The 25,851-nt window shown below is 42.9% G+C and overlaps 1 protein-coding gene across 4 annotated transcripts; it reads right to left on the bottom strand.

Moving 5' to 3' along the window:
* Nucleotides 1-1,455: 1,455 nt before the first annotated feature.
* Nucleotides 1,456-22,789, bottom strand: LOC127595427 (ATP-dependent RNA helicase DDX3X-like). Of its 4 annotated transcripts, XM_052056919.1 has the most exons (20): nt 22,457-22,788; nt 20,921-20,972; nt 20,642-20,689; nt 17,923-17,976; nt 17,640-17,846; nt 17,445-17,547; nt 16,953-17,060; nt 15,884-15,983; nt 15,624-15,759; nt 15,443-15,540; nt 14,837-14,935; nt 10,541-10,701; nt 8,930-9,074; nt 8,679-8,823; nt 8,462-8,512; nt 7,831-8,012; nt 7,638-7,755; nt 6,286-6,439; nt 6,037-6,161; nt 1,456-5,953 (listed from the first exon to the last, which is right to left on the bottom strand). In XM_052056919.1, exons 1-20 carry the CDS (start codon nt 22,499-22,501, stop codon nt 5,874-5,876), a joined length of 2,211 nt encoding a protein of 736 aa, XP_051912879.1. In that variant the 5' UTR covers nt 22,502-22,788; the 3' UTR covers nt 1,456-5,873. The 4 variants fall into 4 exon arrangements, with proteins under 4 accessions (XP_051912879.1, XP_051912881.1, XP_051912880.1 ...); XM_052056921.1 differs by lacking the exon at nt 8,462-8,512; XM_052056920.1 differs by lacking the exon at nt 20,642-20,689.
* Nucleotides 22,790-25,851: the final 3,062 nt, after the last annotated feature.

Here is a 25,851-nt window from a genome sequence, read left to right as displayed (position 1 = left end):
AACCCATTAGTCCAAACATGGCAATCTGAATAATATTGCGTTTGTGGAATATGGAATAAAAATTCACACATTTGTATCCATCACATGGCGCGGCCACTTTTGACACTTGCTGTCAAATGAAATGACATCACAGTTGCTAAGGTAACAATCACAAATGGCAAAATGGCAACCCGCTGAAAGGATAAAAATAAGTGGATTTTTTTTGCTTCTTAACTCATTCAATCCCCATGACGTATAAATACATTTTGAAAACCCATTACGGCTCGCTACCAATGACATCTTACATTTTTTTTTTTTTTTTTTGGCGCCATAGTGCGCAGAAGTGTCTGGATCAGGCTTGTCTGCATTGTAAATCATTTCAAATCTTTCCAGCAGATAGCAGCGTGTGTTAAGTGATCAGCCACTCTCATGGTGTAGAAGTGGAGGGAGAGGGATGCATGGGTGGAGGTGTGTCCAGTGGAGGAGCCTGTCTTCAGTAGAGACTGCATTCGAACCAGTAGTGATGGTCAAATCAAAACAATTAACCTGCACGCCGCCGTACAGTGCACTTACACATGCGAACATACAAGTGCACACACTCACTGAACTCATCGTTTCACTTCTGTTCATAGTTCATCAGTTCAATAGCGTGCATAAAAATATTTTTGCAATCAAAAGCCGCTTTGTGTCGTTTTGTAGAAGGAAACTCTTATTTCGATATTTGAGATGTCAAAAGCAACAAAAAAAAGTGTCATACTTGAAGTGCACACTTTTACAACAAGGTATTTTTCTCAGTGAGCTATTTTGACGTTGATTGCTAAAGAACGGGAAAAAAAACTTTTTCAACTGAAAGAGTCCTCTTTCTTTTGGTAGGCTGCATGTTTATATCGCAATAGAACACAATAATCTGTGGGCCTTGCAAATCAATCAAAATCCATTAAAACGGTTGGGGGTTGGGGGGATTGAGGGGTTTGCTTCAGTGAAAATTGGTGGGATTGAATGAATTAATCTATATTCCAGAAACACAATATTAATTAGTCATGGGGCCGCATCGAAGATATTGCAAAGAACATGTTTGACTTGATTTTAATTGCACAACCACTTGATAGCTTTTCTCAAGCGCATACACAGGCAAAAAGGAACAGAAGGTTAGTTTTGCAAATCCAAACCTTTAATTGTGGTAAAATCACAATGGATGCACACTACTGTTTTTCCTTAGTGTAGTGCTCCTCTTCATGCAGAACTGCTAAACTAATACATAAAGCAAACACTAACTAGCAGGCTTGTGGCGCCATGCGTCCACGCTCAACTCTCTGGCTAGTCAACATTGGAGACAACATCAGACTTCGTTGCATTAGGAGTATAACATATTTTAGAAATCATCTAGTTAAATAAAACCAAAAAGTTTTTGTTGTCGCCAAGTCACCTCAGTCTGCGTGTTGTAGTGTAGGTATTTTTTTCTCTTCCCCAAATTGCCTTCTGCAAACAACTTGAGGGGCCAAGAACTTACTACATTTGCAAAATCTGGAACATAAAAGGCTGGATATCTTTGATATGCCACCAATGGGGGAAATGAGCTGTGGCCCCGTTACGATCTGGTGCAAAGAGGCAGAGGAGCTGTGACGGCAAACAAGAAAATCGAGGCATCATACATCGATTGCCCATTTCCTGACTGGCCGGATGTTCAGCAGTGAGCGCATGAAAACGCCTAGCCTGAAACTTTGCAGATCACAACAACAACATGGCGATAGAACCACAGTTAATTTTCTGTTATAGACTTAACATCTCCACTTGATAGACAATCACACAAAGGGTATCAACAGGAAGGAAAAGTGTCAAAACAAATGAACACCAAAAAATAAAAATAAAAAAACCTGACTTGGAGCAAATCTGGACATGTTTGTACTTGGTAGGGGTTTTTTTTTGGTGCTTTTGTGGGTTTTTCTTACAAAACGTTTGTTTGAGTCTTACAATTTAATCCAAACCTTGGCATATTCAGTGGAATTGTCTCAAATTATAATTTTTTGGGGCCAATTGAAAATGGCTGCTAATGTTGTATTATTATCATCATCATGGTTGGCATCGGAACCTGTTGTACAAGCAGGTTAGTGTATCTGATACTGAGTCCAATGAGACTTTCAAGGTAATCGGTTTCTCGCCATATGTCACCTCGGTTGTAAGGCCAGTGATTGCTGATGCCGTTTGAGGTCTAATTGTATGGTAAAAGTGTGCCATTACAGCATGTGACATGACGTACTCCGAGAAACCTCATTACGCCGTTATTAAAAAGCTCACACTACCCCAGAAAAATAGAAATTTTCACTCATACCAATGACATTCAACATTCATGTGCCAGTGTTTTTGTTCACTGTCTTTTGGTCAAGTCACTTATTTTTTTTTATTTCTTTATTTTTTTTTAAACATTTGCACTAGGCTTATAAAAATAAATATTTCTCAAAAATGTTTGATAAATTACACAAACGAGCGAAAGTAGATTCAAGAACTTTGGGTGCAATCAGCTGGATCTTGCTGCTGTTCTGAACTACAACTCAAACAGGGTCCCCGCAAAGAGAGCTTCACATCTGTAACATCCTTCCCTTACACACACACAAACACATACACACACATTTCTTATACCACGAAGGAGGTGTCATTTTGGCAACTACAGACCCACCCTCACATGGACCTCTTGCGAGGCGTTGGGAGGACCTGTGCTACAGAAGACATTTGTGTAACTTGGTAAAAGCGTGTTCAGTCTTTCTACAAATGCAAGCCTGCGGGCCGCAGAAAAGGGAGCATAGCACCATTGTTCCCCGACACAAACATCCTCGTCTCAAGAATCTGTTCTCACACAAGTGCTGAATTCTCTGCCGTGGTGGTGCTATCGATTCAAAGAACTCCACGGTAACACAGCATCAAGTATAACTTATAATCACTTTTGTTAGGACTGACTATCTGTTTTGAATTTAAGGCATCAAAAGGTAAATGATTTGCGATGGAGGCTGTGTGTGACGTATCAATCTTCATCAACGGATGGAAACGACAGACCCAGAAAAGCAGAAAAAAAACCCCAGCTAATACTAGAAACTGTGCAATCAGCGCTTAGAGCTAAATGCTAAAACCAGAGGGTCAACCTGCTGGTCATAAACAATGTTAGGTGACTGGTTTTAGATATTTATGAGAAGCTGAAGTGATGTAGGAGGTACACGTGTGTGCGCGTGCGGGGCAACACCGAGTCCCCACACGCTTCAGTCTGGAAGGAAGGATTTCAAGGCACAGAGCAAGTCAGTGTTCATGACAGCAAAGTGCATGCCGACCACAAAAGGATCTCTGTTGAATGAACTCTGGATGTTAATTGTGAGTGGGCGGGGTGTGTGGCACGGTGACGAACAGCCAACAGGCGTGTTAAGGTGTCACCAAAACCTTTTTTTATTTCCAGAGGGGCATGATTGATGAAACGACAATGAAGTCCTGAACTGATTGTCATATGCAAGCCTACGGTCTACTCGGTATCAAGTGAGCAGCACTCACATGACAGCCCCTCAGGTCAAAACCTACTGCAGCTCAACCACAAAGACTGGAAATTCAGCCCATAAAAACAACATGCAGACAGAATCGGTCTGTCCTTGAGCACATCTCATCTCGCCGCTAGAGAAGGGGAGAACCTCATTTCATGGGATTCATTATGATGTGCATGTGCTCTCCCATTGCCCGGAAACTAAATGCTGCTTTTAGGGACTTTTTACTTGATTGAATGTGACCTCCCAACAAACTACACAACACTAGCTCCCAGTGTAACAAAGATTAAAAAAAAACAAAAACAATTTCTCACACACACAAGTACACAAAAGGGGGTAAAAAGAACAAATCAGCATCAACTAAAAACCTGCTTAACTTGTTTTTGCATGTCTAAATTGCTTGACCAAAAAAAAACAACAACACTTGCATATGTCCAATTGTCTGAGTCCACTTTTTTTGCTGCGTGGGCAATTTTGCGAGAAAATCTATTGTAATCAAATTGTCCAGTGAACTCCTCTCTCTCAGGACAGCGTCCATCCCAGTACTGAGTGACCAAGCAGATTTCCACTCAAACAATTTTCAACCATTTACAGGTTATCTACATGTAAATAAAACAAATTTGCACGTTGACTTTTGCCGCTACACTCCCAACGCAAGGTGGTGGAGGTTTCTTAAACATGGCCTGGTTCCACAGCAGGGCCGAGTGCAAATGTGGCAAATCCTCGTTTTACTGTGTTCTGAGGTCTAGCGGGGCAAGTCGCCATGTGGCTCATTATCATCATCATCATCGCCATTATCACAGTGCAGTTTGGAAAAACTGACGGGGCCCCATCTCATAACTTGAAAAGGAAACAATCGCTTTTCTCATGTTTGTCTTATTACTCCCCTTCAAGCCTCTGCTGCCCTGCTGGGAAACACTTGGGCCCGATGCATTGCATATGCATTCATCCCCGACTGCAACTAATCCCAAAACACTCAAAGCAATACTGGAATGATGTTCTTTTTTTTTTCTTTTTAAAGAGAAAACTCTTTATATGACTCTCCAGGATAGAGTGAGCAGGGAATTTTGGATTTCTGAGTCTTTTTAGTTGGGTTTCCCCTTGAAAGATGCTTTTGGCCAAAAAGGGCTTCAAAGTTTGTGGGTGGAGGCAGAGTCAGGTTCCCGGGAGCATAGGAATGCCAAGAGTTGGCACAACAGACATGGGCACTGATGGTTGGAATTTATTATCCTGACCGAGTCAGCAAGGTCTGCATTTGATTGAAGAGGGGTGCGGAAGAAAGAAAAAAAACCCACATCCTTTGAGTTTGCTGCACTGCTTAGTTCGTCAGCAGCCCAGTTACTGAAATACCAACTTTTGGCAACTATGCGAGGAACTTCTTGACTTCAAGCTCAAAGTAGAGCTGCAGGACTGACATGTGATTTCTAGAAGCACAAAGCCTACCGCGAGAGGTTTGATGCTTTTAAGAACCGGATCAGATCATGAGGAACCGCGTTTGAGTTTCCTCATGGCAGTTTTACAGAGTTCAGTTTAGTTTTGTTTTGTTTTGTTTTGCCAAGGTTTGATTTAGTTCAAGTCTAGCTTGTTTCCTTCCAAAGAGAAATCAAGATAACAAACCCATACATGACATAAAGTGTGTTTCTCACAGAACAGAACTAAGAAAAGCCAATGCTCGAATTCTGAAAGGCACAGTACAGAAACAAATGATCTTGTTGTTATTTTTGCCAAGTAAAATAAAAGTCCTATGATTCTGTTAGCTGACATTTCAAGTAATGGGCAACAATACTTGCTCGCAATCCAAATTCCATCCCATCATTTTCTGGGTCTCCTCGGACATCTTACCAAAACCTGTGCACATATGCACTTCAATTAAAAGAAAAGGTTAAAACAAAAGACTAAGAGCAAGATTTGTGACCTCTCTTACCAATGGAGGCCTCAGCCAGTTCCAATATTGGAATTTGTTTCATGTCTCAGTGCTGTTCTTTTGGTTTTTTTCTTCCTTCAGACGCCGGACATGCATTAAACAAACATGACACTTGGGTGCGGAGAGGCTCACTGGAAGCCTTTGCAATTGAGTGAAGGCAGTAAAAAACATGGAGCCAAAATTCAAATATGAAAAGTGCCACAAAGAAAGTGTCCCGCGGCGGGAATCTAGTAAAATGGAAATGGAAGAATCGCTTTTCCGTGTGTTGTGAGATTTTAAATTTAGATTACACTGTCCAGGGATGTCGTGGGGGTGCTGTATTATGAGTACGGTATATTTATAATCGCATGCACATAGGTTCTAAATGTTGACTAGGGTGGCAGATGGGATGAAGACAGCAGAGTTGAGAAAGGAAAAGAGCTGAGTGGGGAGGGATGAGAGAGAGAGAACGTCTAGTTGCCCCACCAGTCGACTTGAGAGTGCGAGTAGTTGCCGCCGTAGCCGTCGCTTGTGTAGAAGGTTCCAAAGCCACCTGCGGCAAAGACGGAGGCAATGTTGGCGCTTTCCTAGCATACTCTTGTACAACTAAATCTGCCACCAAAATCACAGCCGCACCTGCTGCAAAGCCACGGGCTCCTCCATGTCCCACTTGGTTCCGAACACCGCGTGCTCCAAAGCCTCCGGCGTTGCCTCCTGCGGCCGTCTGACGATAGTCACGCGCTCCAAAACCACCAGCGAACCTTCAAAGGCAATCCAAACAAGGAAACGTTGACGAAAGCATGAATGGATTATTATTTTTTTGGACTGCATGCAAGTGTCCACCAAATCATAATCTATCCGAGGAAAGACGGTGTGTTTGTGGACCTCTTAGAGCGTCCACGGTTGCTGCTCTTATGCTGGTGCTCATAAGCTAGGCTCTCGAGCCATGAAGGAACTTCCTGTTTGGCTTCCACCAGGATGTCCAGTAGGTCTTTCGTGATGTTCCCATTCTTGTCGTTGAAGAACGAGGTGGCCAGTCCTGAAGCAAAACAAGCCTTATTGATATCGTTGAGGCTGTGATCATCTGATCAAAGCAGAGATTCTCAAGTGGGTCGCAGACTCTGAATGGGTGGGTTGCAAAGAGGTAGTCCAAAAAAATGACACGGGTTCCCAATGGTACTGACATGCAATGATGTTTCAAGGTTATGAATGGTGTGGGATGAGGCATAAGAAGGCACCCTCAGTTTACTTGATGCATTTCATTGGGTTCCTTTACACTTCGTTTTGCATACAAATAGCTCATGTAATTAAGATAGTGTAGTTTAGTGACAGCACACCGCCAACTTGCATATATAAGCCCCAAAAACAAACAAACAAAAAAAAAAAGACCAGCTGACCAGGGAATTATCCTAGGTTGGACTTGACTTGAATTTGATCAAATAATATTTAGACTTTTCTAAGAGCAAGAGATCAGAGGTGGGCAAACTACGGCCCGCGGGCCAGATCCGGTCCGTTGGTCTTTTTAATCCGGCCCACCGAAGGTTGGTCCACAATTAAGGTTCGATGTGAATGATTGCATTCACTTTATTTGTACTTGTAATGACAGACATTTCACCGCCAGGTGGCGCATTGACTTGAAGTTGCAGAACAGGGGCGGGGGAATCTTATCGACCATCTTGGACCTCTGTATCGCTCTACTTCTACTGGTCTTATCACAACCCATCTGCAGCAATGCACAGGCTAAAATAGGTCATCAACAACACTGTTGTCTTTTAAAAAGTATATTAATACAGTACGTTCATGCTTTTGTTTTGTTGATGTTTGATATGGACTGTCGACACAAAAACAGTTTTTTTTTAATGTACAATAGCTTGTGCTGACCTGGCACTTTTGTCAAATTTTAAAATTCAATGCGGCCCCCGAGCCAAAAAGTTTGCCCACGCCTGGCTTAAGATGATGGTAGCTTTTTTCTTCCTTTTTGTACATGAAGTTATGTTCATTTCTTAATAAGGCGTTCTGAAAAGCTCTTTGAACATGTAAGCATGTGTTGCATTGATAAATATGATGAACTTATTTCTGAACAATTCATGTTCTTCATTGCTCTTCTGTAAAAGTGGGTCGCGGCTGGGCGAAAATAGGAAAATGCAATTCCCAAGGTGATGAGAGTTGCGAAACACTAGTTTAAAGCATGGGTATGCTCACTATTTACCGCCTAGTGACACAAGCAATAATCTTACCCAGGTTTCCTACTCGTCCTGTGCGTCCAATGCGGTGAACATACTCTTCAATGTCACTTGGCAGGTCGAAGTTAATAACATGTTTCACATTGGAGATGTCAAGACCACGAGCTGCAACCTGAGTGGCAGCAACGGAAGCTTCTAAAACATATGCATGCTGTGCTCCATTTTGCTACATTCAAAATTTACTGACAGCTGTAGCCACCAGGATGGGGCACTTTCCAGATCGGAATTGGTTCAGGGCCTCCTCTCGGTCCCTCTGGGAACGATCGCCATGGATGCTGGTGCAGGCGTACCCTTCCCGGTACAGGAAGTCCTCCAAGGCGTCTGCGCCTTTTTTGGTCTCCACAAAAACCAGAGTCAGTGAGTCCTTGCCTAATCGGCCAAAAGAAAAGAAACAACTGAAAATTAACTCCAATATTTCACTTGCAACAACCTTCACAACACATGTGAGGATTGTGTTTCAACAACATTCTTCTAGCCATCTAGCTTTGTTCAACTATTATGGCTGCTCAATTGGTGACGACAAATGACAAACATGCATTGCAGGACGTATGGATAAACACAAGCAGAAATACATCAAAATAAGTGCAATAATAGGTATGACCACTGATAAAAAGCAACATGTCGAACTGATGAATTTTGTCATAGTAACTGTTGGCATGTTTAACTACAGATTCGACTCATGCCAGGATGCACGGAACCGATGAGGAACAAAACAAAGATGAGTATCGCAGGCAGGTAGGCAAAGTTGACATTACAAAAAATAATAATAATAAAAGGATAAGAGTTGTGGATATGAGTTTCTCTTGTAATGAGCTTACCAGGCTTCTCCATGTTCTCTCCAGCATTGTCCTGCACTTCGCTGGGGATGACTTGGGATAAAACCACACCAAACCATCATCACCAACTAAGGCTCTTGGCCCTCGCACCAGTTCAGCAACCACGTTGTGTGCCTTATTTTTTCTTTCCACGAGCGGGTGTTTGCGTGTACCGTTACGGCTGGGACAGGAGACCGATCACGCGTTCTGACCGTCTCACCTGTGGCACTGAGCAGGTCCAGGAGAAAAGACCTCTTGTCGCTCTCTTCCACCCAAACCACCTTCTGAGTGATGTTCTCTGAGGTGGAGCCCACTCGTCCCACTGCCAGGAAGATGTAGTCATCCAGGAAATCCCTTGCCAGGATCTGCAAAGGGGCAAGCAGGAGTTACAGGTTTTGCCCCACAGTGAGATTGGGAACATGAAAGTTGCACGTGGAACAGAGGTTCACGGTTCATTCACGGCGCACACACCTGTATTTCTTTGGGAAAGGTGGCGCTGAACATCATGGTCTGCCGGTTGCCTTTCGGAGGCATGGTGTCCTGTTCAACGATGCGACGTATCTGAGGCTCAAAGCCCATGTCCAGCATGCGATCCGCTTCATCCAGGACAAGGTACCTATAGCAAAAAACACATGTCGAGCTGTTGACTAAAAAAAATAATAAATATACGGTCAAAGACAAACAACTTAAGTCATGCCACTCGACTTCCTTTAAATCTTCGTTTTAAGATACCTAACGTTTTGCTATAACTCTTTTTATTTTTTCTCTCGCCACTGATGGATGTTTATTGTCTGACATCTATGCAGGCAGCATCGGTGACAAAGGGAGTATGAATATCTGCCTGTCACTACATACGTGCGGACTGTGACTGGCTGGGAACCACTCAAGAGTGGAGTCTGACTCGAGCCCAAAGTCAGATGGGGTCGGTTCCGTTTTTTAACTGTTATGATCATTTTGTATAGTATGAAACTTCTTTATAGTGATTTGTCAAATTATTTCGAAAAGAAATATGGCAATGTTTATCACGTCTCTGGCATTTTTAAGACCTTTGGATGAAGCAAGATTAAATTGAAGTCCAAGTATAATTAAGGCATTAGTTTTAGAAAATAAAACAATACTTTTTAAGGAACTGCATACATTTGGTCAAGGAATTTGGGAACAAAAAAGCCATTGGGTGATTGACTTCTTAGTCAACAATACTGGTCAAAACATGTTTACTTTTTTATTTTTAAATCAGAGATTCATGCAAAGTTTTCTGGACTATTCTTTGCCACTGATTCTGACCTTGTTTGTTTTATATAGCACATCGGGTTTTCATAATAATATAGTAACAAAAACTATATGGCAATATATTTTGGAATAGATGGGAATTAGGGCTAGGCTCAGCAACAGGTGGATTTTTTTTCTGGAACAGCATAGCTATAAATTAGAACACATAGTGCAATCTTTTCCAGATCAAACTAAGAACAAAAAAATGACACTTAAGAAAGTTTTTGGGGCATATAAAGCCATCTCTAATTAAAATTTGTTGTTGACCACTTTAATTGTTGTCCATAGGGTGTAAATTGGAGAAGATGTTATTTATTTATTGACTCTAGAAATGCATAGAGCTTGAGGAACACTAACAGCAATCTTTTCCACCAAATGCCTGTAACAAAAACAGGAAAATTCCCACCATACAGAATTTGCTGTTTTGGTGGGCATACAATGAGCACAGCTTTCCTCAAAGTTATGCAAGAGTCACCTGACTGTCCTCTCAGCAAGCACAGTAAGTGAAAGGTTTTTTTTCTTTTGGCTGGACACCACAGTGGGCAAACCTTTCTCCAGCCCACGTCCATGTTTTTGTGTTCTAACTTGCATGTTCTGCGTAAATTCAGTAAGCGCAATCCATTTTCAGTGAATATAGATTTTCATCACTACTGAATAAAATCAATGGCGTCGTCAGCGTCAAGTCGACATCGGCGCAACTTTCAACATGTTACTGCCACCTGAAAATCTGAAGTAATGCATCCCCTACCAGCTTACCAACAAACATCAATGATAAGCTCCCTTGTAGAGCTCTACTCCACATAATGATCTTACTTGCAGTAGTCTAGTCCAATCTTGCCCCTCTCCATCATGTCCACGAGTCTTCCCGGGGTAGCCACCAGTAGGTGACATCCTCTCTCGAGATCTCTGATCTGCTGGCCAATATCTGCTCCTCCATACACGACACAGGGGCGGACTCTGGATCGGTATGAAAACTAGAACACAATCATAATAAAACATGTTATTTGTAAATGCCTTTCAAGGCGGTCAAGGACACTGTACATAAACAAGACTAAAAACATAATTTTGCATAAGAAACAAAAATATAGCTCAATGCAAATTTAGAATAGGTGAAGCCGTTTGAAAAAACGGACGTCTGAGGACAATGAGTTCGAAAGCATCTCAAAACTCCACTAGCCAGGGGTCAAGGGCACATTCAGAAATGCGTTCCGACCGTGCACTGGTTCACTACGACCATTCGGAACCTCAGAGTCATTAAATTATTCAGAGTGCACCAGTGCAAATTAATTGGAAATTGTTGGAAACTACTGTATTTTCCGCACTATGGGGCGCACCAAAAAGTCTTATTTTCTTAAAAGCTCACCACGCGCCTTAAAATCTGGTGCGCCTTGTGTATGGTCATTACAGTAATATGTCGACCCAAAAATGGCTCCTCGCTGGAGACATGCTTACAATGTTCTAACTTGCTGTAGGTTCAGTGAACTGTGTCGCTGCTTTATTAAATACGTTTTTGTTGGAGCTCTGAAAAAAGGAGAGCTGTGGTGTTTTGTTTTTTTTAAATGCATACTTCCATCCATCCATCCATTATCTACCGCTTATCCGGGGCCGCGTCGCGGGGGCAACAGCTTTAGCAGGGAAGCCCAGACTTCCCTCTCCCTAGCTACTTCTTCCAGCTCTCCCCGGGGGATCCTGAGTCGTTCCCAGGCAAGCTGGGTGACATAGTCTCTCCAGCGTGTCCTGGGTCTTCCTCGGGGTCTCCTACCGGTGGGACATGACCGGAACACCTCACCGGGGAGGCGCTCAGGAGGCATCCGAATCAGATGCCCAAGCCACCTCATCTGGCTCCTCTCGATGTGGAGGAGAAGCGGCTCGACTCTGAGCCCCTCCCGGATGACTGAGCTTCTCACCTTATCTCTAAGGGAGAGCCCGGACACCCTGCGGAGAAAACTCATTTCAGCCGTTTGTATCCGGGATCTCGTTCTTTCGGTCACGACCCATAGCTCGTGACCATAGGTGAGGGTTGGGACGTAGATCGACCGGTAAATTGAGAGCTTCGCCCTTTGGCTCAGCTCCTTCTTCACCACGACAGACCGATACAACGTCCGCATCACAGCAGACGCTGCACCGATCCGCCTGTCGATCTCTCGCTCCCTCCTGCCCTCACTCGTGAACAAGACCCCAAGATACTCCTCCACTTGGGGCAAGATCTCCCCCCCGACCCGGAGGGGGCACTCCACCCTTTTCCGACTGAGGACCATGGTTTCAGATTTGGAGGTGCTGATTATCATCCCAACCGATTCACACTCGGTTGCGAAACGCTCCAGTGAGAGTTGGAGAGCCCCGTTTGAAGGAGCCAACAGCACCACATCATCTGCAAAAAGCAGGGATGTAATACTGAGGCCCCCAAAACGGACCCCCTCAACGCTTCGGCTGCGCCTAGAAATTATGTCTATAAAGGTTATGAACAGAATCTGCGACAAAGGGCAGCCTTGGCGGAGTCCTACCCCCACTGGAAACGATTCCGACTTACTGCCGGCAATGCGAACCAAACTCTGACATCGGTGGTATAGTGACCGAACAGCCCGTATCAGGGGGTTCGGTACCCTATACCCACGAAGCACCCCCCAAAGAACTCCCCGAGGGACACGGTCAAACGCCTTCTCCAAGTCCACAAAACACATGTAGACTGGTAGGGCGAATTCCCACATACACTCGAGGACCCTGCTAAGGGTGTAGAGCTGGTCCACTGTTCCACGGCCGGGACGAAAACCACACTGCTCCTCCTCAATCTGAGGCTCGACTTCCTGACGGACCCTCCTCTCCAGCACCCCTGAATAGACCTTACCAGGGAGGCTGAGGAGTGTGATCCCTCTGTAGTTGGAACACACCCTCCGGTCCCCCTTTTTAAAAAGAGGGACTACCACCCCGGTCTGCCAATCCAGAGGCACTCTCCCTGTTGACCACGCGATGTTGCAGAGGCGTGTCAACCAGGACAGCCCCACAACATCCAGAGCCTTGAGGAACTCGGGGCGGATCTCATCCACCCCTGGGGCCTTGCCACCGAGGAGCTTTTTAACCACATCGGTGACTTCAACCACAGAGATAGGAGAGCCCACCTCAGAGTCCCAAGGCTCTGCTTCCTCCAAGGAAGGCGTGTTGGTGGAGTTGAGGAGGTCTTCGAAGTACTCTGCCCACCGGTTCACATCGTCCCGAGTCGAAGTCAGCAGCGCCCCATCCCCACTGTACACAGTGTTAGTGGTGCACTGCTTCCCCCCCGAGACGTCGGATGGTGGACCAGAATCTCCTCGAAGCCGTCCGGAAGTCGCCTTCCATGGCCTCACCGAACTCCGTGAGGCCATGTACTCACGTTTTTCGATCAATCATCACCCAGAAATCCAAAGTCCTCATCCTCTTTCACAATCGAACAATTGTGCAACTACCGGTAATCTATCAAAAACGCTGCGTTCCCTCTCGTTGTCAGAGTCGCTCTCATTGCCATGTGGCTCCACAGAAATGTGCCGTCTTTGCCAAAAACTTGAACAACAGTGCAAGAAGACACGTTCGTCCAAGCAGCCACAATCCATTCGCAAATTGTGGCGTAACTCGCCCAGCGCTGCCCCTCACTCTTTGTAAAGTTGTGTTTGCCATCGATCATCCATTGTTCCCATGCCGTTCGCAATTTTACTTTGAACGCCCGGTTGATGCCGATGTCCAGCGGTTGGAGTTCTTTAGTCAAGCCTCCGGGAATAACGGCAAGCTCAGAGTTCATTTGCTTGACTTGGTTTTTCACCGCTGCTGTGAGATGGGCACGCATGCCACAAAAGCATAACCGATGGCTTGAAGTTTGAACTGAGCTTCGTAGGCGTGTCTCTTTGCAGAATTTATTTTCGGGGGTTCTTAGAAACCAAAACCAAAGTTGTTTTGCAACAATGCACATAGCCACACTATACAGGTGTTGGTACCTGCTTGGGGCGTCCCTTTAGCGTCCACTTACACGCCCACACCCTACACTCATTGGCGGACTTCTCCCCCGCATGCCTGTCCTCTTTCACGTCTGCCTTCTCTCTCTCCATATATGTACATATACACGCCCACCCTTCACCGTTTGGCCGACTTCTGTGCCGCATGCCTGTCCACAGTCATTTCCGCCTTTTCTCTATATAGTCAGGTTTTGGAACTCAGCACATACACAAGACGCTCTGCATCATAAGGCGTCCTGTCCATTTTGGAGAAAATTTAAGACTTTTAATGGCGCCTTATAGTCGTGAAAATACGGTAATTGTTTTCAGTCTCAACAAATACAGGTACGTCTTTGTCATTCTCCGTGTCTTCTCTTCTTCCGTTCGACTCGAGAGGCGTTCATGACCGCCTCCGAAAAATGTAAATCAACGATTCCTTCAAAGAAACTACGAAAATTAAAAATAATGCATCAAAACAGAAAATCAAGCGAGGAAATCACAAAATAAATTCTCTAGCCCCCCTACATAATTTATTTTGTGATTTCCTCATTTGTGAATACGTACACAACAAAGGAATAAATAACAAAAACTTCTGAGACATTCCAGTCAACATTTAACTAACATCTGATCGTTCTGTTGGAGCTACGCTGAAGGAAATGCCAGGGGGGTGGGGGGCTGGCTATAGAATTTATTTTGTGATTTCCTCACTTGATTTTCTGTTTTTATGCATCATTTTCAATTTTCGTAGTTTCATTGACGTACTGTAATCGTTAATTTACGTTTTTCAAAGGCGGTCATGAACGCCTCTCGAGTCGAAAGGAATGAGTGTAGCTCTATCTAGTGGATGCGTTTTAGATTGCGTCTTATAACCCAGTGCGTCCCAAAAAAATTAAAAAATACACCATTCATGGAAGGTGCGCCTTTTAGTGCGGAAAATACAGTAATTACAAGTGGAGGTACTCTTCAAAGTGCATTTCTGAACAAGCCCAAAGACAGCCAGGCAATTTACAGGAAACGGCGTCAAGGAGAATGAGGTAGATGATGATAAGCAGGGGCCCCAGGACAGACGCATGGGGCACACCTGAAGTGGCTGGGTAGGAATGCGACAAAAAGCAGTGCAGTTGGATGAATTAAATAAGAAAAAACCTACCTTCCTGGCTTCATCATATATCTGTAGAGCTAGCTCTCGAGTAGGGGCAAGGACCAGCGAAATGGGGTACTGCTTGCGACGGCCATATTTTCCATTCTCCTACAATCGTGGAATAATTACATGATAATCAATGAGCAGCAGTTTATTGGTGGAAGATTAATATCAGTGTAAAAAGAAAAAAAGCATATAACATATAACAGCAGATAAAGTGACAAGAAATAACCACAAGGGCAATCAGAACAGCATATTGTGCATCTCCACCTTGGACAATGATGCATAAATTTGAGGTATACTGTAAGCCCTCGAAGTGGCAGTTTGCTTATTAGCTATCAATCGTCCCACTGCAATCAAGATTGTAATATCAATACACTCCCTTCCAAAAGTATAGAAACGGTTCGGCCAATTCTGTTATTTTTGATACAAAGTGAAAACATTTGTGCAGGGCTGTCACGATAATTATTGCATCAACAAATATCGAAAAAATGGACACTGGAGTTTTTTGTACTTGATAAATGGTTGTTTGCCTCATAATTAACTTGCACTGCACCTTCCCTCTGCATTCTCACCTTGTTTGCTGCGGTGAGAGTCGACACTAGGAGTACCTACCTGCCCAGAGGCTTTCGCTGCATTCAGAGCATCTCCTGGTCCCTCGGCGTAGATTTGGCTGAGAACTGGCAGCAGGAATGCCGCTGTCTTTCCAGAACCTGTGCACAGAACATGGCAAAATCTAGAGCTTGGTTCTGACTCTGCATATTAAGACACAGAAGTCTCAGACACTCTCTCATACCTGTCTGTGCGCAGGCCATGAGGTCTCGCTTGGACTTGACGATTGGAATGGCATATTTCTGGACAGGGGTTGGTCGGGTGTAGCGGCTCAGCGCAATGTTGCCCATGATAATCTCACCCATGTCTATGTCCTGGAACTACACACCAGGATAGCAATTTGAATTGGTCACACTTGAAAACAAAACATCAGGTAAAACAACCCCCCCGCCGCCCCCCCCCCCCAAAAAAAAAACACACACATTCCGTTCCACTCTGACTTACACTCTCGATGTGATGAGGGCAATTCTGTCCAGTGGCCTCAACAGGAATGTCATCGTATTTCTCAAAATTAATCCCAGTGTTGCTGCCGGAGAACAACTCACTAGAGGGTAGAAGGAGGAACAGTTGAACACGACATGTACATATTGTACAAGCATGATATTTCATGCTTGACCAGTCTTTGGAGAATTAGGTACATATGCACAATGTTTAAAAAAAAATGTGGCTTTCTAAAGTTAGTTAGCAGGCTACTCCCTAAATCCACATAGGATGATGTAAAACAGGGGTGCCCAACCAGTCGATCATGATCGACATGATGGGGGGAAAAAAATGTGTTATTAATATTATATATTTTATATTTTTGTGTAAGTGTATACAGCACCCTAAACATTCCATCAGTTTCATTTTCACCAAAAAGTATGCAAAAAATAAAAAAGCACTTCACCGGAATTTGTTAGTGGTCAGTAGTCTGCAATTGCAGCTTGAAATCGAGCTATTGCGATCTCAGGTTTGTTTTTTCTTAACCTCATTCCAAGTTTGTTTCATCTGCAATTCACCAATGGGATTGGTGGAGAATGGCAATCTGGAGCACGAGGAGAAGCATTTTAAAACAGTACATGTACGTTTCTGCACTTAACATGCTGCGAAAGTGCATCCCATTACTCCATGTCAGGTCTCGACTAAGGTAGGAAATGATTTCCTTTACACCCTTGTTAAAAGAAAGATTTTCTGTTTCTCTGATATTAGAGGTCATTATGGCTGCTGCTCATCATGACATGTGTGTGTGTGTGTGTGTGTGTGTATGCACAAATGCGTTAGTATGTGCCACGCGCGTGTGTGTGTATGCATGTGCGGTAATGGTCAATCGGGGGAGGTTGGTTGCTTGAAAAGTAGCTCTCGGGTCAAAAAGCTTGGGCACCCCTGATGTAAGACATTACCAAGAGACAGGATTTTTCGTGCGCATGACAATGACAAATTTCACAAAATTATACAGCTGTTGTATTGGATATGACGAGTCTGTGCAAGCACATATGGCGTTTCTTCTTAGGAGGCCCGTCAACATCCGACTTACTGTTCAAGTCGTTCATTGAGGGGTGTTGGTTTGGACCAGTCTCCATCAGTGCAGGCCTCTTCCACCCAGCGACTGTTTCCACCGCCGCTATACCCACCATGGTCAAACCTAAGCCAAAAAAGAACAATAATGTCGAACAAATGTGAATCTGCAACCTTAAACAAGTTCTAAATAGGATTTCAACTACAGAAGTAATCTTGACTTATTGGTTTAATTTGTTCCGTGACCAAGCTTGTCACTCCATATACTTGTGTAGCAACTACATTTTCCACAATGAAATGAACTGAAATGTTATGGCATAACCGAATATTACTTGCATCTCAAACTTTGTCTTCCAACACAAATAAAAAATAAATAAAAATAAATAAAATAAATCCTAAATTTGGGCAGTGTCAGTAAAATCAAGCCTGCACTGTACTTGTCCACATTATTTTGTGACTGTCATCAAGCTTGGCTGTAAATGGAAAGGGAAGGACTTTACTATCATCTCACCGTCCACGATTTGCATTGCTTCTGTCATTAAAGAAAGCAGATTTTCCGCGATTGTTTCCGAAGCTGCTGTAGGCATCCTTGGCTGTGTTCCAACCGCCAGCGTCTGACAAGGTCATAGAATACACGAAGAAAAGGGCCTCAAGTTTCCTCAACCAAGAAGATCAATGTTCACACGCAGTCAAATAGGATCAGCACCTTTGCTTTCATACAACCCGAAGCCCATTGACTGAGCAGGGTTGATGGGATTGAAGGATCCACCTCTGTTTCCACGATAGCCGCCTCCGCCCATGCCCCCTCGGCCCCGTTCCATGCGAGGCGGGCCACGATTGTAAGTGTTCCCGCCAGTCATACGGTTGTCATGGTAGCCATTGACAAAGTTGCCGCGGGCCCCATCCCAGCCAACTGCAGAAAGAAGGAGAGTACAGGAACTCAATAATTGATGATGAGCGATTTCAAGTTGAGAGGAAAGGCATCTTACAGGCGGCGGCAGGTGCGATGGTGTAGCCTGCCCTGGCAGCAAACACATTTCCTCCTATGATAAGAAAAAAATATTTCACCAGTGGTTTCACCTGTTATAAATGCGACTATAATACAAAAGTGAAATGTGGCCAGTTTGTAGAGATAGAAGTAGGGCTGAACGATTTTAGGAGAAGACTGAATTGTGATTTTTCTGACAAATTGCAATTTGGATTTGATTCACGGCAGCTGCAGTGCAACAGGGGGGGGGGGGGGTTGCATTTGACCTCGGGGATCACGCTTATTATTTTTTACTCTCTAGAATAAAGTGCAATTGCACCTCCACTACATTGGGGGGCAGTGACGCTCTAATTGGCAGAGTGTGCGCAGGGAGCATTCGCTCTGTGTTTTGTTTGCACTGAGCATGCGCGCTTTGCACACAGCAGAGTATGAGTATGAAGCGCAGACAACGAAGTCGACAGGCGGAGAGAGACGGAGAAAAGAAGGTCTTCCGAAAGCTAAGACGAGGAAATATGACGAAGCGCTTGGCTTCACTGACTACAGTGGTAGAGGAGGAAAGACCGGTGTATGGACCGTGTCTAAAAACGTTGGAAGCGGACAGCATGGAGCCAAATAAATTAATGTGTCACTTAAAGACATTACACCCCAATCACGCTGATGAGCCGCTTGAGGTTTTTTTTTTCAGCAAAAACGTGCCAAATATTGCCAACAATCATCCCGCTTTGTGACTGCTACTTGCAGTCATTAATCCAGATCCTTGAAAATTAAAAAAAAAAAACAGCACAAATTATTTTATATATTTTTGTTTTGTAGGTTTTCATATTGTGTTCCTTGATTAATGTTGGTGATCAGTTTGAATGCATTATTATTTATTGATTTTATGTAATTTTATTTTTCAGTATTGTATGGTTTGATATGGTCAGTCAAAAATGTTTATAGTTTAAATAAGGATTTAATTTTATTTTTGAATTTCAGATGCGCTTAAAATCATCCTCCCTCCACCTTTTTCTACCCTCTGCCCGTCTCAGTACAATGGGGTGCAGAGCCTTCAGTCGCTCTGCCCCCAAACTCTGGAACTCACTTCCTCCCAACATTCGTAATATTGACTCTCTTTCCTTATTCAAAACCCAGCTCAAAACCCACCTATTCAGACTTGCCTACCCGCCGTAAATCTTTCTTTCTTTATTTATTATTTTATCTGTGTTTTACTATTGGTCTTGGCTGTACAGTGTCCTTGAGTGTTGTGAAAGGCGCTTACAAATGTGATCTATTATTATTATTTTCTGTTACAGTTACTAAAGGTATTCTTTGTTGTAAATTGGTCCAGATTTATTTTTTTTATTCTCTTATACATGAATAAGGATAGTGTTATGCAAATGTGTACTTACTGTATAACAATTTTATAGACAAATGACATATCTATAGTCACGCAAAGGGTGGGGGGGGGGAGATATTTTCTTCTTCCTGGGGGCGTGAGGGGCATGACAGAAAATAATTGAGAAGCACTGATGTAGAGTAACATTTACAAGCAGGACAGAAAATGACCGTATACCATCAAAACATTAAAAGCTATCACTAGAATAAAGCACACAGAGAATCTGTGTGAGGGGGGCAGTCCTTTTTCAAGGTTTTTGGAAGGATCCAATAAAGAAAGACCTACTTCTTGCTGTCATATGTAAATATAGAATTATTGTAAAAATAAATTAACAAAAAATGCTTTCAATTTTGCATTCATGAATGTGTTCTTAACACATAAGTGTATCGTAGTAGATTAATCCTTTTTTTGTTACTCAACTGCTTTGACGGCTTAGCGACATGGCCTAAAATTGATATCAGGGTAATGAGAGAAAAAGTGTAAAAACTAGTTTGAAGTACTGCATGTCTAAATGGGACAGTTAAAAATATTTCCTGTTGAAAGGGTCAAAAAGTATCATGTTTATAGCTCATTGTTGCCTCTTTTCCTTCACATTCTCATGTAACTGTGTTTTTTTCTTTTATGCAACGAAATCAATAAAAAAAACAGTCCCTTAGAAAACCTACCGGTAAATTGATTAAACTGATAGACTAATTTTGACACTTAATTGTGTCACTCTCAAAACTCAGAATCCGTTGGTGCAAAATAGTGCACGTAAGCACAAATAACAGTGCTGATAGCATCAATAGTTAAGATACTTTTGATATCAAGCTCCTCATGACTGACATCAGCCGTAACCTTTTCATTTCCGGTTTTCGAATGTGTGCTCTGTAGCCGTTATCTTATGACATCTCCAGATAGTTCTTAGTTGTAATACAGGGAGGCGAAGATTTGTAGAGGGGCGGATCCGCACCGCGCGGCTCCCACAGACATCGTACAGAGCAAGACAGCTTCACACCTAGTATTTGTGAGCAGCCAGGAAAGCAAAAGGACTTCCAGGATGATGGGTGACAGCCTGATGTCGACGCGACAGAGCTCAGAGTTGAGTGGTCTGTGGGAATTGTTCGTCAATAGCAAGCCAGGTCTGATTGGTGAGCTTAGGATAAGAGTGCTTTAAAAAAATATCACAAAATCGCACTGTCTGAGACCACAATTTTGCTCCCAAATGGGTGAATCGTTCAGCCCAGATAGCAGTGAAGTGAATGCAGCAAGCCAGCTTTTCAAGACATAGCATTCAGAGTCTTGGGACCTCGAGGGTGCATAGGAAGTATTTTGTTGGAAGAAGCACTTAATAGCTGCTCCTCACCATTTTTAGGACCATCTTTGTTCCGTAAATGTGGAGGAATGTATCTTCCTGCAGACACGAGAGAGACATCAGCCTCATTCTAATAATCATCAAATAGGGCAGGTACATTCGATGAAAACCTAAAAACATCCTCAATGCAACAAATTGTGGTGGCGATCTGCAATATTCACAGCGCCACATTATGGCCCCATGCAGCTGCCTCTATATCTCCAAGGCAAGGCAACCCTTGCTTTATCAGCAGGGTGTGTGATTAAACATAAGAACATAGGAAGTGCTTACTGTTGGTGCCACCACCTTGTCCGTCTCCCACATTCAAGTCTAGGACAGCAAGCTGGGAATGGAAACACACAGACAAGTTTTAGTAAAGATGTACTCATTATAAACTCATTATCTGGTTGGCAATACTATCAGTTAGTTAGTCATACTTAATATTGATATGATTACACACACACAGTGTCAGACATAACAATCAAATGCTATTCAACACGTCATTTCAGTAGGTATGTAAGTCGAGGGGTTCATAGGTTTTAGATGGATTGCTCTAAGTTTAGAATGGGCAAAAAGGAGAGGACAACTTCGTTTGAACACAGCTCTTTTTTTATTTCTCCAACGTTTGCCTCGTAACTCTCGAACGAACACTCCCCCTACAGGTAACGACCCACCTTCATGCTTTTCTTCCCCAATCACATGTAAGCAACATAAGAATATTTCAGGAAGTATTAAACAGAATATAATTAAATTAACTAACATAAAATAATATAATGCTTAAATATAAAATGATAATAATTAACAATTTAACAAAAGCTTACAGGTATACTATATACTTTTTGTGACAATTTGGCTGTGGCTCGGTAACTGTTGAAAATACACATCGAAATCACATTGCAGTGAAGCGGCATACACCTGCCTCGACCAAATCAAATTGGAAATTAATTCAATAGCAAGAACGCCGTTACTGTATCCGTACAATGTTACAATGTCAAAATTAATGGTGTTAAAACGGTCACTACGAAAAATTAAATCATTAGTCCAAGACTTGTGGACTGAACTGTAACGTGCAATTTTCCATCCAGTGCGTGGGTTTAAATTCCGCATTAAATCGTTTTACAAATCATCATGCATTGCAACCAAGAGAAAATATCAGAATCATTTTTGTAAGTTAAATTCTAGCTGCAATTTTGCACACTATTTTAATTCAACTGGGCAATATGAGTACTTTATTTTCTTGATTTGGCTGGTAGCACAGTGACAGTCGGATGCTTTTCCCTACATCGCTAGTGACGCAGAATATTTTCGCAACGTATGCGCGTACAAAAAGCTTGTAAGATTTGACAACAAGGTGTGTCGCGCTATCAAATGCATATATGAGCACGCCAGCTTCACAGGCTCGAAGCTTGAGCGCACCTCCATTTCATTTTGTGTCGAGGCGCAAACAAACGCAGCGAAGATAATAGTGGACGGGTGCGTTTCAAATGCAGACCGGAACGCGCCGATGGAGGCCAGCGTTATTTGGCAATCACTTTACTGCACTCAGAAATATTTTATAAGCCCAATGACGCTTCACCAAAAGACGTGTTTAGGTAAAAGTGTGTGCGGGTATGTTAAATATAAAAGCTACGTCAATAAATGTTGCGAGAAATACGTATCACAGGTTGATCAATCGTCACTTGTCGTCAGGCAAATCCTTGACGGAAGCGCACCCAATGCTAGTAAGATAGCATCTCGCTAGCGGTTGTTAGCCGGTAAGCTAAAATCATTCTAATACTTTTTTTGCCTTCGCATGACGCCATAAGCAACAGCAAACGAGTTGCTTACCTGTTGTTCTAGACCATGGACATTCTCCACGGACACATGACTCATCACTAGGGAATATGGAGGAAAAATGTTGACGTTGAGAAAAAGACCTCTTTGTTAGCCGGGGTTCGATGTACTGTTATCGCCCTTTTGTCGCGTGCCTCGCCGCGACAAAAGAGATATTTGGCAGGTTTGCACGAATAGCCTTCACTTTGCAGAACGCACGACTAAGTTTGCTTCAAATTCCACTACGTTTGGTCACCAAGGTGCTACTTGATGCAAACCCAGCTGATGTCGATTTGTTCTACAGCTGGGAATGAAGATGTGTTAAGAAAGCACGCGTGAAACAAATAGAAGAAAAAACATCCGGTGATGGTGGAAAATAAAGGTAAAATAAAAGTATGGTACAACGTTTCAAAATCCAGGGAAGGTGAGCACATTTTATGAATTGGATTTAATTCTAGGGGTTGAAAATATGTTGATGTTTAATGAATAGATACATTTACCCGGATATATAACGGTTGCCTGTTATGATACTGAATGTTTGGTTCACGATGGGCCAATGCTTTCTATTTTGCACCAAAAAAAAGGTCAGAAAAAAAGAAATATACACATCTACTTTTGCAAGTTCCCCCCCCCCCCCCCCCATGTTTGTGACGCTCATTGTCCAGATGAGGAAAAGAGCCTAGGCCAGGGGTGTCAAACTCATTTCACATTGTGGGCCACATAAGTGTCAAGTGGGCTGGACCATTAAAATTATACCATACTCTGCTATAAATAACCAAAATAATACGTCTTTCCTTTGTTTAGGTCTAAAGAAGCAAAGAACATTAGGAAAATGTTTAACTTTAATGAATATATCTTTTACAAAACATTTCATGAAACACCTTAGATTTCCTTAGACAAATGTGCCATTTACTTTTATCATTCACGTATATGCATTGCAACTGATCCCACTGATTGTAAAAGGCACAAAACTTGAACAAGTAATCGGTATTGAAAAATATAGTAATGCGTTTTAAGATTTAATGAGATTAATAAAGAATGTAATTTTAAAACCATTTACACATGTGCATATAAAATAAAAATGTATTCACTGCCTACACCTCACAAACTAAGGAGAGTGCTATTAAATGTGTAAAGAATAAAGTATTCACATAGCGTCTGCTGTGTTGGGTCTGTCTCAGCGACAGACTGAGACAGCTATTTTCTTCTCTTGTTGTCTTCTACTCTGATCAAAACAGTGTCCCCTAGCGGGACTCCATGAATTGCACCTTATTAAAATATTAATTCCGTTTCTTTTACGCAGTTTTTCACTTTTAAATGAACCTGCGGGCCTGGTCGAACCTCCTTGGGGGCCGGTTCCCGCCCACGGACCGTCTGTTTGACACCACAAGTCTAGGCCTTTTTGATTCTTTTGGTTTATGAAATCTCTGAAGCTTGGAAAAGAAGAAAAGACTGTTTTTGATCTGAATTTTTGTTATACTTTGCTCCTGGTGCCAGGTCATTTAGATTTTTTTGTCCTATAGCCCACGCGGCCTTGTTATACTTCATGACACTATAATAAAAATGTCATTAATTTTTCCAAGCAACAAACAAATTTAAATATCAGTCAAAGATGACAAAAGTAAACGCAAAATGCCGTTCTTAAATTCAGATTTTTATTTTTATGGGAGGGGAAAAAATGTACATGGCCCTGTGTGTAAAAGTGATTGGTCCCTCAACCTAATAACTGGTTGGGCCAGCCTCGGGTACAACAACCAAAACCACGTACTGTCTATGACTGGCAATGAGTCTTTTATATCTTTTTAGGGGTATTTTGTCCCACTTTTACTTGTAAAATTGCATATTAAAGGTTATGCCACAGCATTTCAATTTCAAGTTCAAGTCTGGACTTTGACAATGCTACAAAAAAACATTTTTATTTAAGCTATTCAGAAGTTGATTTGCCAACGTGTTCTCATTCATTTTTGTGATGCAGAACCCAGACGAGTTTCATCTTGACGCTACAAACCTATGGTTCAGGGCAGAATTTATGTTTCTATAAATCATAGCAAAGCCACAAGTCCTGAAGCAGAAGAGCACCCCCAGACCTTCACTCTATTACCGTCATGTTTGTTTGATGTTCATTTATGAAATGCTATGTCACATTTACACTACAGAATAGGTGTCAAACTGAGGTCCTGGAGGGCCGCTGCCCTGCATGTTTTCCAAGTCTTCCTGTTGCAACACACCCGATTCAAATGATCAGATCATCAGCAAGCTCTGCGCAAGCCTGACATTGAACCTGTTCATTTGAAGCAGGTGTGTTGCAACAGGGAGATTTGGAAAACATGCAGGGGAGCGGCCCTCCAGGACCTCAGTTTGACACCTATGCACTACAGCAGGGGTGCCCATTAGGTGGATCCTGATCTACCGGTAGATCTAAGACAGGTGTGTGTGTGTGTGTGCGTGCGCGCGCCGGTAAGGGTAGATCCCGTGAGGTTAGTTGATCAAAAAGTAGATCTTCGATCCAAAAAGTTTGGGCGCCCCTGCACTACAGTATATGTAATGACACAATGCCCTCCAAAGAGTTCCCCTTTAGTTTTGTCAGTCCATAGATTATTCTCCCAAACATACGGAGCAATCCGGGTGCTTTGCAAAAGTAAGACACGCCTTTATGTTCTATTTCTCAGCAGTGGTTTTCACCTTGGAACTCATTTTGCCCAAGCGCTTCCTCATTGTTGAGCCATGAACACTGACTGACCTTAACTGAGGCGGGGGAGGCCAACTGTGGATTCTGTCCTGTTCCTTTTTTACGTCCTTCCTGGATGAGTCGTCACTGTCTTCTTTTCGTGTAATTTCCGTAGGCTGGCCACTCCTGGGAAGGTTCAGCACTGTTCCATGATTTCTCAATTTGTGGATAATGGCTGTCACCATGATTTGCTACAATCCTAAAGGTGAAGGAATGACTTTTGTAATCCAGTGTTCAAGGCCCATTGTACTGCCAATTTTAGATGCCTCCCTCCTCCAACAGACCTGATTCAAATTATCCGCACATGAGCACGCTCTGCAGAAGCAGGCTAACAATGAAACACTAGATGGCGCTATAGCTCTTCAGAACAAGCAGTTCCTTGACTATCGTCAGCAGCTACACGCTGACTTTTCTTTCTTTTTTTCAAATTCGATTCCCCTTTAGTACACAGAAGTGCATGTTTGAATATTGCATTGAAACTGTCATAAAAGGCTAGCTTATATAGTTATGTTGGAGAGTGGTGCGGAAATGCGCTGCATGTCTGCATCACAATGAGGATTCGAAGCAGCTCTCGGGCGTATTAGTGCAGTTCTATACCACAACTGCAATAATAAATAAATAATGACAAATGAATGCTGTATCTCATGACAGTGCCCATCACAACCGAGCATTGCAATGTTTG

The sequence above is a fragment of the Hippocampus zosterae genome, chromosome 2, assembly GCF_025434085.1.
Source record: "Hippocampus zosterae strain Florida chromosome 2, ASM2543408v3, whole genome shotgun sequence".
Lineage (NCBI taxonomy): Eukaryota > Metazoa > Chordata > Actinopteri > Syngnathiformes > Syngnathidae > Hippocampus > Hippocampus zosterae.
Note: the sequence above shows the minus strand (reverse complement) of the source record. Positions and strands in the feature narration are given on the sequence as shown.